Consider the following 17,711-nt stretch of genomic DNA (forward strand, 5'->3'; position numbering starts at 1 on the left):
AGAGCTCTATTCAATAATTAATTAATTAATATATATATATATATATATATATCATTCATTTGTTTATATTTGTAAATAAAAAAATATATATCCAATAATTTGATGAAATTTAAAATGATTATTGATATACTTTTTTTTATTTAAATATTTTAATTATTTTTTGTTAATTTATATAATTTAATGATGAGTCTTTATTGCATTGTCATTCATTTCAATTATTGAATGAAATGAAAAACTTATTTTGCATAATTTTTTTTTTTAAAAAAAAGAAGCTAATAACTAGAGTTAAAGAAACTATTTAATAAGAATTTGGAATGTAAGAAAATACTAGAAGAGGGCCCAAACTCGTGGGTTAAAAAGAAGAGGAACGGGACTTGTTATTCTCACCCACTTTTGCTATTTATACCTCCGGTTCTTTAAAAAAGTGTTCACCAACCCACTCTTCTTAAAAATACATAAAAAAATATGTTTATGATGTATATTTTATACAATGAAAACATATTTTCTTTGTCTATTATTTGCACCTCCTCTAACTCAACATCCATTTTTTTTATTTTATTTAAATAATTATTATTAATTATAAACAAATACCTTTTAAACTATTCTTGAAGTAATTATGATATAAATCATCCTAATGAAAACACACATTACCTTTTTTTAATAATAATAAAAATAATAGTAATATCATTAATTTTTAAATATAAATTTGAATTAATAATGATACAAATTACCCCTTTTAATTGAAATGGAATTAATTATGGTAAAAAATAGTATCATAATTAATTTGATTACCATTAAAAAGGTTAATTCATATGATAATTAATTTAATTATTTTATAAATGATAACTTCTGTCAAATTAAATCAATTTTAATTTAAAAATATAATTTATATGCTACTGAAAACTATTAAAAGGGATTAATTGTATCTTAATTAATTTAATTTCAATTTTAAAAAGGATAATTTATATTACCATTACTTTGATTAATTTTTTAAAATAACTTAATTCTATAATTAATTAACAAAAAATCGTAAAATTTTAGCACTACCAAAATGAATTTCCATTTAACAAAATTTTTGAAGCACGTGGGATGTGAATAGCTAAAGTGTAGATTAGAATAGCAATTCCCGAGAGGAAACTAGCTTAGTTGTGCACAAAAGGAGCTGGGGTAGTAGTCTAACACATCAACTCCCCATCCCCATGACCTTTGTTGCAGTTTTTCTTTTTTATTCACAAATTAACAGAAAACATTACAATTACATGCTCATATTCTCAGTTACGGTCGGACCGAGAGAAACCCAATACAAGAATGTAAATTTACCCCCAATGAAATCATTAAAAATATGAAATGGGCGAACAGGGAAACACATTAAACGTCCTCCACATGCAGTCTTCCTCCAGCCAATTCCAGTTCATTGAGCAAAAACCAAAATGTTAGTTTTATTTCAATATGTTCTCCTCGTTAAACATCATGTTATGTCACAAATCTGGTAATAACGCAATGTGGAAAAAAAGCATGCAAAGATGACTTCTACTCCAAAGGAAAAGAAAGAAGGGTGAGAAAAAAAAAATGAAACTAGCAAAACCCATCAAGTTACAATTTACAAATCTAATGTACATATTTGAAATCCTTCAAAGACAAGTGTTGTACAATTTCTCCCAAAATAAAAAAAGAAATTAAAGTTGGCCTTTGGTAGCGAAGATAAAGGCTTTTTTTTTTTTTGCAATCTGACACTTGTCACACTCACACATGATGTCTGTTCCATGTCTTATCTTCATCTTCATCTTCTACATTTCTAATTTCGTTCCCTCTAACTATGGATCACTTTTACAATATCTCATGTCCTCAAGTTCTTTCATCACCTTGCCTGTTTCTCAAGTTGTGCTTGGACCTCCATCAATGCTCGCTTTACTTCTTCATCTTCCGGTGTCTCTTTTAGTAAAATTTCATAGTCTTGTATTGAAGCTTCCCATCTTTCCAACTATGGTTTCACAATAAATATCACAAAGTCACATCACTAGAAAACCAAAGTTAAAAACACGTACCGTTTTGATACATTTACTAACCATTATCTTTAATATTAGTATATTACAACTACAAGTTTTATATATATATATTAGAAGCTGTTGCAATAAGTAATAGAAGTGGATTAGGCGAGTCACCTTAGCATTACAATCTGCCCTTCTCAACCTGGCCTTGATGTAAGACGGGCGTAAGTTAAGGGCAGTATTGCAATCATCTATTGCTTTCTCAAATTGGCCTAGCTTTGATCTACAAGCAGCTCTGTTGCATAGTAAAACAGAGTTATATGGATCATGGTCAAGGCCTTCTCCATAGGCAATGCAAGCCTCATGAAAATTTGATGCCTTGAAAAGCTCATTTCCCTTTGCACGAGCACTTGTCAAAGCTCGAGCCTTTCTCATCACCTTATTTGCTTCTCTACTATTAGAATCCAACCTAGTAGCTTTCTGTGCTGCCTCCAGAGCTTCTTCAAATCTACCAACACAATCAATGAATGGATACAAATTACATGTTAAGTGTTAATGAATGAGCGCAAGAGAAATAATAATATTTTGTGGTAAATAATAATATTTTGTGGTAGAAGAGCATGAAAAAAAAATGTTTGAGATTTCTTGTTATAATTTGAAACAAAATACTAACCTGCCAGCAACTAAATCAACTTGAGCCCGTGTCACCAACAAATTTGCATTACCAATAGGTCCAAAGAACCTAGTACACTGATCAACATCAAATTTAGGGCACCTTGACATTACTTTGTCTGCATCTTGATGTCTATGAAGCTTTAGCAAGGCTTCGGCTTGTAATGCATATATCTTAAGGCCAAAAGAAGAGTTATATCAACACGATTGACACAAACACGTATAGGTGAGTCAAACAAAAGAAAATCTCTAATACATTTGTTGAGGAGGAAAAGATCGTGGATTCGATTCCTCCTACTAATAAAAACTAACAAATTAACTGTTAATATTTGCTAATAAAAAAAATAAACAAATAAATAACTCACTTGTGGAGCAGAGTCTGCACCAGATGATATAGCATTGTTGGTTGCAGTTATAAGTGTGATCCAATCGCCGAACCTACGAGCCTCGGTGCATTTGTTTAGATATACTTGGAGTGTCTTTGCTTTAACAATCTCATCTGGATCAGCGTCTGGTCCTGCTTGTTTATAATGATATAAAGCTTTGTCTGTTTCTCCTAATCTATAAGAAAATACATGACAATGAGTGATGGCAACAAAATAACAACACCAATGAAAAGTAAGAGTAAAATATGCAAGTAGGAAAATGCATAGCTACCTTAAGTTCAAATTTCCCAACCGATGATGGGCCCTTTGGTAATGAGACTCAATCCGAATAGCTTCTCTACATTCAAAAACAGCCTCCAAAAGCCTTCCAAGAGCAGTTAATGCAGCACTTCTATTGCTCCTATAAGAAGCCTTATTCGGGTCAATTGCGATGGCAGCATCATACAAAGCCAATGCCTCTGCAAACCTTCCATTCTTGTAATCCTCATTGCCCATTATCTTCAATTGTTCAGGATCCATTCGTGTAGACACAGCCCTACACAGTGAACCTGATTGTTCCTTGCTTGGTTTAGCTTCCTTGCCATAAAAACTAGTTTTATCATATTCACGTCCTGTGATTTGATTTGTGTGTCCTCCACTAGCAACATTACTAGCATAGTAATCCATTTCACTGTAAGCATTGTGATGTTTTGGTCCTACTCCTCCTTGCCTAAGGTTACCTAAATTACCAAGGGTACTACTTCCCTTGGACTTTAGGTGTTCATTGATCATGCTTTCAAGTTCACCAGAGATTCCAACAGCTTCTTTTGGTACCCTTTTGCCTTGGTTGATATAGCCCTGAGTGGGTGAAGGTGAAGACCCTTTTCCCATTGTTGTTTCATCGCGATTTTGTTGTGGTTTCCTTTGGCTTACAACATGTGGTGTTGTTGGCCTTTGAGGATTGGGGACAGAACGAGAAGAGTAGTTTGTAACATCATTGTTGTTATTATTATGTGAAGATTCTTTAATTGGAACAAAATCATTAGATCCTCCATGTCTCCGTTTTGAATCTTGAGTGTTAGATGGTTTTTCAAAATTGTGGGCCATAGGAGAAGAACCTGCAGAGACTGATTTGCGTGACCATGGATTATTTCGTCTAAATACTGCTGTCATCAAGCCACAACCAGGTTTCCTCTCAGGTGAATTGCCTCCCATTCTTTTTTTTTTCCAGTTCTATTGATTTGCTATATGTTATGGAAGATCACTTTCTTCCTAAGCTATTCAAGAGAAAATTGGTTGCTAAATGAAAACATGTCCTAGCAAATAAGAAATATAGAGAAAATGAATTGTTTTACTATTAGAATTTAATCCAGGAGATAATCAACAAAGCCTCCTCCTGGAGAGGCTGCCCCTAGAATGTTTTTTTTTTTTTGTATTTCTATCTCGATTGAAGGAATGATCGAGAGAGGAAATTATTGGGGAGAGGGAAGGAATAATAATGGGTAATTTCACTGTTTTATTGTAACATAAACATTGGAATAGCAAGCTTTCAATTTTTTTTGTCTCTAAACTTTCTTTCTTTTACTTTTATTTGATTTTTTTTTTAATTTTATTTTGTCAATTGTTTTTTTGGTTCTTTGTTTGACAGAGAAAATAAAACCACCAAACTCGGTCGTAGGCTTAACGAGGATCTCTACAATTTTAGAAATGACAATGCTTCATTTAGAAAACAACACCACAGGAAGAAAAAAAAGAAGCATTTGAGCCTTACACGTTTCCAGCTTCTACATGTCAAACATTATGACAACCACAAAATAAATAAGGGTAATTTTCGTTTTTTCAAATCTCCTTAAATTTTAATTATAGTATTTGATCTTTTAATCTTATAAATGAATAATTTGGATGCTTCCGACAAGATGAGTTATTAAGTTAATTATAAATTAATCAAAATTATTAATTATTAAAAATTGAATAAAAAATTATTAATCATAATTTTTCATAACATCTTATTCCCCTTTCTATCCGCAAGCATCTCTTTTACCCCATTAAGACTTTATTGTCAGTAACATCACATTAGGATTAATAGTCATTTATTAATGTTTTTAATGATTTATAATTTATAATTAATTTAATATATCTAATAATCATAATTATTAGTTAATAATCTATCAGGAAAATCTAAACCACAAATTTATAAAATTAGGGGACTAAATGCTACAATTAAAAATCAAGGGACCAAAATCATGAGGTTGAGCAGGAAGATCAAAAATATAATTTAGCAAATAAATAAATGAATTAATTATTTATAATTTTTTTAGTAGATAATAGTTTTATATTTTTTCTTATTTGCAAAATAAGTTTAGTAAAATATAATTAAGTATTAAAAAATATTTTGCGAACAAAAATAACTTCACAATGTTAGAATCATTTTATTTTGTACTTGAAATATATGTATTTTTTAAATATACTTTCAGTAAATATAATTCTAACACTACAATAAATTGTCACAGCCTCTCAGGATTACTAGCTAATCTTTAATCTTGATCATCCCATTTATATGTGTGATCTCGATTTATAATGATCATTTCTCATAATAAGAAATGTTTTCACTTGATATGTTCTGTATGGTTGTATATATAGGAAATGTATACATGTATTAAATGGAAAAGATGTATGTATATATACGAAATGTATGTATGCATATGTTTTCACTTGATATTTATGTTCTATGTTTTAACTTTATAATTTCCTCTCTTTTTACAGTCACATTGATATGGAGTGTATGTATTTTGATTTGTAAAATATAAACTTAAATATTTGAGAAAAATGAGTTAGTGACACTCAAATCAATAATTTATTCATCTTTAATTTTCTTTTAATCTAACGGAAGTATCTAATAAACTGCGTAACAAAAAGAATATCTAATAAAATAAAAGGAAATGAAGAATGAGAATAGTGAATAATATTTTGAAGTTACTTTTAGAATATATGTAATAAAAAAAAAGTTACTTTAAAAATAATTTAATCCCTAGTTACTTCTAGTCCCCACTAAAAATGTTCTTATATAACGAGTAATTTATTTTTAATTGTTCGATTGAAAAAAAAACGCATATATATTAACTATTAAGTATTAATGCCTCGAGTATTCATGTGTGACAATGTGAATATAACTACATATCGTTATTTAACTTATTTAGCACTTTTTATTTCCTTAAAATTTTAATTTATAAATAATTTTAACTTATTTTATGTTAATGTTTTTCTTCAACTGATAACTTTCTGAAATAATTGATCATTATTATAATATATTATTTTATATTATTTTTTATTTCTATTCTTAATTACTTATACTTTTATTTCTAATATTTTTAAAATGTGGTATTTTTATATAGCGCAGTTCTTGTGTGAGAAAACTTCGTAACCCTTTCCCAAACAAAAAGGCACAACATTATTTTATTTGCATCCGCGACCTGCACAACATGCAGATTACCTCTTTTAACTTTTGAGTGTCCTTCATTACATTTATTTTATATTTATAAAATAGCAAAAGATATGGTATTTATATAACATTTTTTTATTTATTTTCAACATATCATTTACCTTTTTCTTCCCTCTTTTTTGTATCCCTCATTTATAAAAGAAAAGCACAATTTTTTTTATTATTATTATATATAGTAAAGTATATCTACCAAAAAAAAAATACTCTGTACCAAAAATTAGTAAAGTATAATATTGTTTGTCCCCTTGATCTTCGGCATCATCTGAAAAAGTTAAAAAATTAGGTCCAGCGATATTAATATATGATTATCCCTTACAATTTCTTTTACATGAATTATCCCTTACTAATTAATTGATTAACACTATGACTTAAACAAAATATAGATTCTAATAATGCTTTAGTCAAAATAACATTTTTTTTTTATAAATTAAAGCATTTGATCCTTAATTTGTTTCGTTGCTTCGTACATACGTGGAAAGGGCATTCTACGAGGAATTGCAAAGTAAGCAGAAATAAATGAAAAAAGATGCAGGCATTTTACAACCCCACATGTGAATTATGTGGCAGCATTACAAAGTGTAGGAGCATGAGGCCCCCCAGTCCAAAAATAAAAATTGCATTCTATTATCCCATTGATCAGAAGATCAGCAATGATCAGTGGAGAACAATGGGTATGTCCAAGATTCCAAGCATCAATTTTACAATAATGGGCATTAGATTAGGGGTCCCATCATCATTTCCCAATCTTTCTTTGATTTACCACTTATCTTTGCAGGTGGAGGGGACGGTGACCACATCCAGTTAATACAAATTAAAGTAGTTTTACATGTTCAAGTAACTTAAACAATACACTATTAGCTCAACAGTTTTGGTCAGATTAATGGAAGGGCCATGTGTGCGTATTGATTTGTACATTTCAAGGAATAAAGAAATCTATATATATGTGTAGGCGTCAACATGTAAGTAGCACTGGGTAGTACATCACCATTGAAATAGACTTTCTGGATAGGAATTAACTTCAATGATGGTATCTTTTCGGCAAGGCTATCCATTCAATTCACACTCTGATTTAAGAAAGAATTAAAGAAATATGAAAACTAAATAAATAAGAGAGAAATGTTTAAATATAAACGCTGGTGAGAAAATTAATAACAATTTCCCTCCATTTATTCACTTGGAACAAAGTAAAAATATACAAATAGACAATTATGTCTTTAAAATATTTATAAGTTACGGAAATAATACTATGGTCTTTTTTTTATAAGAAATTAGATTATCATTTGTTTCTTATAAAAAGGATAGAAGATAGTATTATATAGGAAAATTTTAATAAATACTTTTAGGTCACTAGTTTAAAACAAAAAATGAAATTATATTTTAAAAATAATCTTAAAATTACTAATTGAGGAATTACTTACAGAATTTTTTATTAAAATTAAAATTTTATTAATTATATATTTTTATATAATTTTTTTAATCAATGTTTTCAAGGTACTAGTTAATTAAAAAAAATTAATATCTTAACGAATTTTGCAATGCATTCTCAATAGTACTTGTTTCTAATAAAATTTCTACAACTAATTCCTTAACTAATGTTAGCCCTGTTAACAAGGACTTAGGCCTTATTTAAACACGTGAAAAACTAAAAATGAATATCTGTCCCAACACTTTTCTCACATGAGTGATGAGAGTTAAAAAAAAAAAAACTGGGGGAATTATACTTTTCTTATTTCTAGCTTATTTCTCTACCAACCAATACGGAGAGGTCAGACATCTTTAATTTGATCCTTTTCAGTCTTAACAATTTTTTTTTCGATTCTCTTTCACACATCAAATAAACAAAGTGTAAAAAAATGAAAACAATAATGTTTAAACACTTGTTAGATGTATATATTAAGTGATAGATAAAAAAAAAGAGAAGTAAAATACGATAAATAGAATGATATGACAAAATAGAGAAAAAAAAATGAAAAAAAAAGGTATATAAATATTATTATTGTACAGAAAATACTACTACTGTAAAACAAAAGTGGTGGACTATTTCCATGTTGCTTCACTCTCTCCTCCTTGTGTTACTAGTTCTTTAGTTTTGACCACGCGTTCACTAATCACGGCGTTAGTATTATCTATCTTAATTTACTTTAAATGCGTGTTTTTGGCATTCAATATACAGAACTTCAAAAAAATGTAACCACAATAAATCTTTAATGAAAAATAAATTTTGAATTCAGAAAATGATATCTTGAGGGCCCATGTTGTTCACGTTAAAGGACTCTGAAAAGCTTGTCCCCGTTTGAGCGGAAAAAATGTTATCAAATAAAAAATATAAAAGATTATACTACCATATGTTCTGGTTATATATATATATATATATAGAGAGAGAGAGAGAGAGAGAGAGAAATCTCAAGACCCTCTCTCCCAGATTTTAGATTTAGCAACAAAATATCAATTATATCAGAAAGCTAATTGAGATTCCAAGTTCCAACTCAAGTTTAAAATGTGGTGAACGCGAAAAGTGGTTAAAATAATTGTAGCAAGTGTATTATATTACATTACATATAACGTGTAAACCTAGAAGACGTGAGAAAAAGGGTGTAGATGTTTTGGTATGGATTTGATTATATTATATAGGGGGCAAATACAGACCATAGGTATATCAAAAAGGAAAAAGCATATAAATATTACACGTACAAATAACAACGACCGCCATATATTCTTCAAACCAAGTTGATTAATTTGAAGATTATTAAATTTCATTTATTATTGAATGGCGAGGGGTCGGGGGCTTGCAAATAATAATAATAATAAAGCCCAACGCCTTCGTTCCTATTTAGTTTTTAGTTTGGATCGTTGGAGCCAATTGAAATTACTTATATATGTCGTCCAATTCAACTGATTCAGCTATTCAGCTATAGTCTATAGATGAATCATAAGCTCAACAAAGATGTTACAGGAAAGCAATCATCTAAAAGCAGAATATATGGGCTTACATGATATGATAAATATCATGATATATATTCCTTCTGCATCTTTTAGCAGAGAAGACTGTGAAAGATTCCCTCAGCTTTTATTTTTGATACATACTAGTAGTATTTTATTTTCCCTAGTAGTATATATAGAGCATTTTATAAATAATAATTAGTAACGTACGGGTCAAATCTAAATGACATGTAATTATAATAAGTTCATACATTTCTTCTTTCTTTGCTATGAATTATATATCTATCAGTCCTCCTGATTGGCATATATAGTTTGATGGGTTTCCCGTCAAACCAGTCATTTCTCATTTTGTGCATAAATCTTGATACTATATACGCACGTATTTGTATTCGTTTTCTTGATGCGTATAGGAAAAGCAGAAAGCTAAACATGGCGGTTCTCTTCTCATGATGCAATTCAACAACCATCACTCCATTTTGATTGCTTGCCCACCTCATTATCCCCTCCCCATAAAAAAAAAAACAAACTTTTTAATAAAACAAAATATTAATATTTTTAAGACACATCATCGTCATCATCATGTATTCATTAATAATATAATTAAGTAGTAATTAATATCTCCTCCCCGATGAAGCATTATTTGAGATTAGCAATAGCAAGCAGCAAATGAGAACCACAAAGTGTCATGACATAGTTTGACCAATTGGAGGCTGGCTGGTAGTATCTCCCATGTCTACCCCACTCTGATATTTTTCCAGATGAAACCGCAAGCCGAAGCAGCCTCTTTTTTATAAGAGAAGGAAAAGGCTAGAGAACCATCCTTTTCTTCTTCCCCCGGTCCCTCCTTTTCACACACACAACACTCACTCTTTCTTTCTGTTTTCCTTTTTCTATTATTCCACTTATCAAGAAACCCTAATACAGATACAGTTTCCCTCTCTCTTTCTCAAGCAATCCAAAGTCACAACCCACACACACTGTACGGGTTGTGCAGATCAGAGGGTGTTGGTACACTCTATCTATCTTTTTTCTCCCATAAGCAGAAACACCCTCTCTAATGTTTCTCTCTTTGTCCCATACCCATACCTCATTCTGCAAGCGTCCCCTTAAATAATAAATACACCGCGTGTGTGTGTGTATGTGAGAGAGAGAGAGTAAGAAATAAAGCAAATCTCTCTGCTGTTTCTCTTACGTCTTTCTATTTTGGGCTCTCATGGATTCGGGTAACAGTGGGAGTATGCAATCTTCCAGCACCGCCGGTGATGAAGAGTACGATTCACGCGCCGACCCATCTTTGTCGTCATCAATCTCTGCGTTCTTTAATAGTAACTCCCATCCTTCAGCTCCACCACAACCAACAACGTTAACAAACCACGTTGGTCCTCCTTTCTCTACTCAGCACCACCACGTGTTCGACCCTTTATCATCCAATTACTTGGATCCGACACAAAGATCGCCGCAATCAAACCAAATCCTCAACCTCGACATGGTGCGGTCCAAGGTTGCCGCCAGATCCGGACCCGATTTTAGCTCCTTCATACCTTCATCTTCCCCACACAACAACAACAACCAAGCTTTTCTGTTAACTCAATTGGGAGGAGGAGGAGTTAACAACGTTGGTGCTTTTCCCAGTACCACTCTCCCTCCAGAAAGTGGAGGAGGCGGATTAGTAATGAATGAACAAGTAAACAGTAGCAACACCAACAAAAACATGGTTCGAAACCCGAAGAAAAGGTCAAGAGCTTCTAGGCGTGCACCCACCACTGTTCTCACTACGGACACCACGAATTTCCGAGCCATGGTTCAGGAATTCACTGGCATCCCAGCACCTCCTTTCACTTCCTCCTCCTCGTCTTTCCCAAGAACAAGGTTAGATCTCTTTGCCACCTCTAATGCTTCTTCTTCATCCATTATTAGAGAACAAACACCTTCTTATCTTCTTCGCCCCTTTGCACACAAAGTCCAAGCTCAAGTACCTTCTTCAATCCCACCACCCTCTTCCTTTCAACCCATGTTGAACAACTACCACCACCACCACCACCAGCATAACCCAATTCTCAGCTTCCAATCCATTCTCCAACCGCATCAACTCATTGGTTCTAAAACTCAACAACAACCCTCCTTGGAAATACCGCCTAGTGCTCTTGGGTTGGAGGAATTAGGATTGAACCATGCTCATCATCAAAACATCAACATGCGTTCGTCTTCATCGGATGGAACATTGTCAAGGGTCAACAACGACAATAACAACATGCGTGGTCCTTCGGCAGATTGGGCCCAGGCCCAGGCCCAAAGAATTGATAACAATGATGGAGGACTTTTGGGGTCTCTTACTGGTGCCACCTTAAACTACAGAAGCAATATTGTTTCGGATCAGCGAGTCAAGGTTACTAATAATTCGGATTTTCATGGAGAAAAAGGACCGGAATGTGTTGTGGCTGTACGAAGCGAAGGTATGGTCGAATCGTGGATTAATTGTTCTTCTGATTGAGAGCAGAAATAAGCAACCATCAAATGGGAAAAGAATATATGAACAAAGAAAAAAAGGGAGATTCATAAATATATTTTCCTCACACGGTTTAAAGCAACTGATGATGGTAGTATACTAATTCATGAGAGACAGAATCTTGGTAATTGGTATCCTCAGCTTAACCATGACCGTCAAATTAATTAAACACCTTTTTCTTCTTCTTTTATTTGGTTCTTTGTGTCCATTAGAATTATGCGTAAATAACTAGCAGCTACCTTGTCTTTCTCTACTCCTTTATTTTATTTTATTTGTTTTCTTCTCAAAATCTCAATTGTGGTTTTGATCGATATTATATACAGCTATATACGAATTAGAATCCTGGAGGGTTTTCGTTTCGACGTACGTTTGTTTCATCGTAATTTGTGTCTCTATTTGGTAAACTAGAGAGCTACATACATACAATGGCAGCATCATATGATCAGTTTGTGGTTCGTGTCACTGTATATGGATTTTGGTTTTGACTACTTGTGTGAAATTATGGTTCAGAGAATGTACAATGTGCACAGCATAGAATGAACAACACAGACAAAACTGTATGTATCCTCTCTTTTCCTGTTTTGTCGCACCTTCTATTCTCTGATTTTACCTCTAATGTTTGTTTGCCATTTTGTCTGCTTTCTTTCTTGCACTCTTCCCCCCAATTCTTCTACCCTTTATTCTCTTTTTCATTTCTTTAATTTTGTCGCCGATTATAAAATTGTAGATTCTAGGAGTAATTGGTGGCAAGATTTGGGGGATTGTAAGTCGCCGAAATCTCGTTTTATCAAAATCAAAGATATGTTCATGTGTAACAAAAAAAAAAAGAAGATATGTTCATGTGTTTTTTAAACATTTTTTTGTGTGCTTTTTTTAACATCTAAAAATTATAAACATAAAAATAGTTTCTAACGGCACCTTTAGAAATTAGAAAACAAAGTAGTTCAGGCTTAAAAATTCAATTTAATGTGTGCTTGTGGCTCTATACACTCACACCTTCAATAATATACTTTTCAAAAGAAAACGTAAACCATTGTCTATTTTTAATAATTTGTAAATGCTATATATACTATATTATTTTTTGTATTAATTTCTAAGTAGACAGTCCATGATAAATTAGTCTTCTATTTTACTACCTTTGATAATTAATCACGCGCGGGCTTTGTTTGTTTTGTATTAAAAGTTTCAGCGAATAAATGTTCAAAATTTATATTAAAATTGGGTTACTTCTTGTTATATATAGTACTAAACGATAAAATAAAATAAGGAAACAAATTATTAAAAAAATTGTCATATATGATCATAATTAATGAAGGGAGTATGAGTAAGGAACTAATATATTAAAAAATATTTTTAGTACAGTTTTACCATAAGTTTTAATATATTTCTAATGTTATTTTAAATTAAAAAAATTCATTGATCACTACATAAATTCATTGAACATGGGAAACACAAAAAGTTGAAGCTTGTTGATTAACGAAAGAAACTTTATTTAATCTAGTTTTTATAGAACTTAATTTTATTGAATTTTATATGCCAATTTTTTTTATTGAATTATAGGAATATGATTTCATGCATATATGTGCGCGCCACCACTCCAAAATAAGCACACATTATTTATACTAGCTAGAGAATATGTAGCCATGATGTGCCAGAAGAAAATGCTGATGTGGCCAGTTGAACAAATAATCAAATGTATTCAAATTGAAATATTATTGGCTGAAAAATGATAATGAAAAAAGCGTCCATTGATTTAGCTCTCCATCACTTTTTGTCCGTTTTTGATTTCGCACCATACGCTTATTAGTCCGAAGGAAAGAGAAAAGAAAAGTGGTACGCGTGCATGTTCTATTACACTCATGAGTAAGACTTTTTATCTTGATACATTTAATGCACTGCATGTGGGATCTAGAAGGTCAATAATATGGTTCAAATTTAAAAGTATTAGTTGTAGGTAGAAACCACTCAATGGAATGAGACTTTGATGGCGTGGTGAATTAGTAGGATCTTAATCTCTTTAGTTAGAATAATTGATGAGCTCCAAAATCGAGAATATTTTTAATGTAGCTTGATTCAAATTTGCTAATTCAATCCGTGGAGAAATCAAAGTCAAAGACGATTTTGGCTACCGTTGTGATCTGTCTACACAATACATAGATCATAGATGATACCAAGACAGAACATGGGAAATTTCAAATAATCAAAGAAAATAATTCACAATCTATTTTGAAATTCATTGTTCACATTTCATTCAAACAAGAACAAAAGAATGGCCAAAAAAGATCAGCAAGGATGGGTGAAGAGAAAGCGACGGCGCAGTTTTTTCCCCCTATCTATTGGTAGCTGCCTATGTTGGTTAACAGGTACGTCCATGCTATCATATTTTGTTGCTAGAGGCAAATTGCCTTGCCTCCACGCTTAAATTCTTAAATCTCACTTAATTTTACCTAATACATGACTTTGGGTTGACTTGAATAAATCTTTTTTTTATATTAAACTACTGGAAAAACAAAAGCACAGTTTTTCGTAGTTTGTTCTAGAACATTTAATTATCATAACTTTTAATTTAAAAAATAATGAAGTGAGCTGTTTTTAATTTTTTGATTTGGACATGCTAAAATTTATGAGTTAATACACACTCTAAAGATAAACATTAAATTAATCTTCTCCTAATATATTGTGCTTAGAGCCACTCATGCCCAAGCAAGGGGTTGTTCAAGCCGCGTCGCTTTCTATAACTATGTCTATATGCCATCGTCAATCCCACACTTTATAGTGCATTTAAATCGACTAGAGCGAGAAAACAATTAGCTAGCTTTGAAAGAGAGAGAATAAGCCATATACTGTGTGAGAATTCCATCTTTTTGTCTAACACCATTGTGACAACAGAAGCCCTTAGTATTTCATCACATGCATTGCAACTAGCCACTCATATATATATATATATATATATATATATATTAATGTTCAATTATGAAAATTTCTGAAGCATTTGCCTAGAAAGAGAAGGGTTGAAATTATGGAAAAGGTCTTGTGCTTCAAGCACCCTATAGCTATCGAATCGTTATAATTTGCGAAGTTAAAGTGGCTTGTCTTTGCATGAAAAGGCCGTCCCGGGGCATTATCCATCGAAAAGTTGGTAATCTTTTCCATTTTGTTGATTGATATATCATGATCTTTTTCATTTCACCATTGGGTTTAAAATTGAATGATGAGACATGAGAGAGGGAGATATTATATCGTTATGGGATGGCATGCATTCAAAAAAATTTGAATCCTTTATTGTAAAGGTGAGACACATGAATCATGGAAAACCATGGGGGAGAGCTACTTTCACAAAAGGGGTGCACTTTTTTTACACTAATAAACTTGGAAGACTTTATGCAAAAAATTTAAATAAAACTCAAATGATTAGGCATCGGATTTTGGGAGATTTGTTAGGGGCAGGCCTTGTGTGTTAGATTTGATGCCGTGACCTTTGACATTTTCATTTTTGGGCCCATATGCTAATGAACAAACCTTTCACTTGCTCTTTAGCAATGATGGCTTTTCTCATTACTCTCTCCCAGCACTGCACCATCAGTGCTACAGGCATTTGCATTTTCTAGGGCTCAAACAGTACTGAGCCATGCCAACTTGGCAAAACAAAGGGCTCTCTCTCTCTCCCTCTAATGCCCGAAAACACGCAGTGCCCTACAATTTCGAGCCTAAACTCAAAAAGATGAACAGCTTTAGGCATCCTTGCGAATAAGGCTGCACTATTTTTCACTCTTCGCTTGAATCCATTCATTTCCTTCACAGGGAAAAGCATCAATTCAAGTACCTGATGCCGGAAAAAGACAAACCACACGATATCATTTAAATTGCATTAAACATAGTGTCTTGTCCCACAAATCTAGTTTTAGATTTCCTCACTCGTGATTCCAAGCATTAAACAAGGAATTAACACTTTCACAACCCCTACGATTATGGAATATGCGCGTAATAGATCGTGCTGTTATACACTATGTGCCCTATGCATGTCCTTCATTTATTTATCATATTCTATTCTTTTCCTCGTTAAGGAGATATAATATTATTACAGTAATCAGAAAAGAACAACGAAAAAAGAAGTTGTAAATTTGAATCCACATTATTAATAAAATTAATAAATTAATATTTTCCTATAAAAAAATATTTTCTTCATCCACTGTATATATTATATATCATGTACTATAATGTATGCATGTGTAACACATACAGTATATGCTAAAACAATATATACCCTCCCACTCCCGGTTGCATTATTTTGTCCTCGTTGTTTTTTTCTTTCCCTTTTTCAGAATTCTAGATTCTTGCAAGACAGATAGCATATGTCCAATCCAGCCTCTAAAGTTTATTGGATGGATCGAATTGATGCTTCGTAGATTTTCATTTCTTAGAACATTCCTTAACTAGAACCGCTGTCGATGGATATAAGTTAAAGAAAGATGGCCCCAGCTAGCTAACCCAATGCAAAGCGGTGGTAAGTTTCACTCATGAAATTGCCCATTTTTAGTCACTAGTCAACGTTTAATTAATAGTATATTTGATTTTGGCACATACAGAAAATCAGGAGCACCATGAAATTAATTACTTCTCATCGTCCTATAGGATTACATCATTTTGGTCGTGGAAATTGCATCACTGTGAAACTATACAAGCGTCGCAGGGCGTGTTGTGTCATTGCCTGTGTATGTAACAATGTATGCATGTTGAATCACAATGAAGATTGAATTTATTATCTTTTTTTCCCTTTTTTCTAACCATCCAACTCACATTTTATATCTTCATCCAGGACTACCGTTATTGATTCATCCCCAATTAAGTTTTAAAATAAAGCAACTGCCCCAATTAAAAGCTTTATTGTTTATATTTATTGAAGATCGAAGTGAGTTAGACATGAACCTTCCATACGAAGGAGGAGAGGCACTAGATATAAAATGCTTCCTTTTCTTTTTTATTCCTGAGGTAGTGCTTCATGTAAAACGCATATTACACCTAGATTAATGTTAGAGTATCTCCAACCTTGAATCAACTGGAGTTACATAAGTATATCTTTTGTACTAATTAAAGATAAATTATATCTAGTTGACTTTAAAAAACATCATTTAAAATTAGTAATTACTAATTAATGGTTTCTTAATTGTACTTTGAAAAAAGTTAATTTGAAGTGAAGGAGATTAGTTGTAGTTGTTAGACTTTTGACTTTAACTTTTGTCCGAGTAAGTGGGTCAGATGTGATTTTCATGAACCGTACTCTGTCTGCCACTATTGTTACTTTCATTTCAGTAATCCCAGCCATTGAAATAATGGTGTTCCATGCCATTCGCCTCCATTTGTTAGAATATTTCAACCTAAAGAAGGAACATGAATGCAAGGTATCGAGTATTTGAGCCATTCTGGCATGTAACTCACTTTACAGAATTGCAATATTGCGTGGCTTGCGCAGATTATGATGCCCGACCAAATGCATGTAAAATCCAACACGATAAAGATATTTCAAGGATCCATTTTTGCTTTCTTTCTTTTCCATGTTGCAGCATATGAAAAAACACTAATAAAAGTATTCTAAAATTAAACTAAACCTATCCGCCTTAAATAATTTTGGATTGGAATAGTTTAAAAATGTGTGTTTGTGTGTGTGTGTTTGACACTTTATATTTTACAAATTTGTAAATTTTTTCACATTTAAATTCTAAGAATAAGAATTAAACTAGATA

General features: G+C 32.1%; 2 protein-coding genes and 1 long non-coding RNA gene across 3 annotated transcripts; 2 read left to right on the forward strand and 1 right to left on the reverse strand.

Annotated features, from left to right (window-relative positions):
- Positions 1 to 1,444: 1,444 nt before the first annotated feature.
- LOC100811282 (inactive TPR repeat-containing thioredoxin TTL3) lies at positions 1,445 to 4,679 on the reverse strand. The gene is made up of 5 exons (XM_003537521.5): positions 3,318 to 4,679; positions 3,026 to 3,221; positions 2,662 to 2,834; positions 2,163 to 2,496; positions 1,445 to 1,981 (listed from the first exon to the last, which is right to left on the reverse strand). The coding sequence occupies exons 1-5, from the start codon at positions 4,238 to 4,240 to the stop codon at positions 1,859 to 1,861; spliced, it is 1,749 nt and encodes a 582-aa protein (XP_003537569.1). The 5' UTR covers positions 4,241 to 4,679; the 3' UTR covers positions 1,445 to 1,858.
- Positions 4,045 to 7,627, forward strand: LOC106795213 (uncharacterized). The gene is made up of 4 exons (XR_003263353.2): positions 4,045 to 4,224; positions 4,674 to 4,849; positions 7,004 to 7,195; positions 7,300 to 7,627. It is a non-coding gene; the product is annotated as an uncharacterized lncRNA (long non-coding RNA).
- Positions 7,628 to 10,677: 3,050 nt separating this feature from the next.
- LOC102662847 (uncharacterized) lies at positions 10,678 to 11,955 on the forward strand. The gene has a single exon (XM_006591752.1). It carries the CDS (start codon positions 10,678 to 10,680, stop codon positions 11,953 to 11,955), a length of 1,278 nt encoding a protein of 425 aa, XP_006591815.1.
- Positions 11,956 to 17,711: the final 5,756 nt, after the last annotated feature.

The sequence above is a fragment of the Glycine max genome, chromosome 11, assembly GCF_000004515.6.
Source record: "Glycine max cultivar Williams 82 chromosome 11, Glycine_max_v4.0, whole genome shotgun sequence".
In the NCBI taxonomy this organism is placed as follows: Eukaryota; Viridiplantae; Streptophyta; class Magnoliopsida; order Fabales; family Fabaceae; genus Glycine; species Glycine max.

Coding starts and splice junctions, on each gene's coding strand:
- LOC100811282 (XM_003537521.5), bottom strand. CDS start 4,240: ATGGGAGGCAATTCACCTGAGAGGAAACCTGGTTGTGGCTTGATGACA. Junction 2,497..2,661: donor GTTGATTTAGTTGCTGGCAG/GTTAGTATTTTG, acceptor TTGTGTTGGTAG/ATTTGAAGAAGCTCTGGAGG. Junction 1,982..2,162: donor GGGCAGATTGTAATGCTAAG/GTGACTCGCCTA, acceptor GTGAAACCATAG/TTGGAAAGATGGGAAGCTTC.
- LOC102662847 (XM_006591752.1), top strand. CDS start 10,678: ATGGATTCGGGTAACAGTGGGAGTATGCAATCTTCCAGCACCGCCGGT.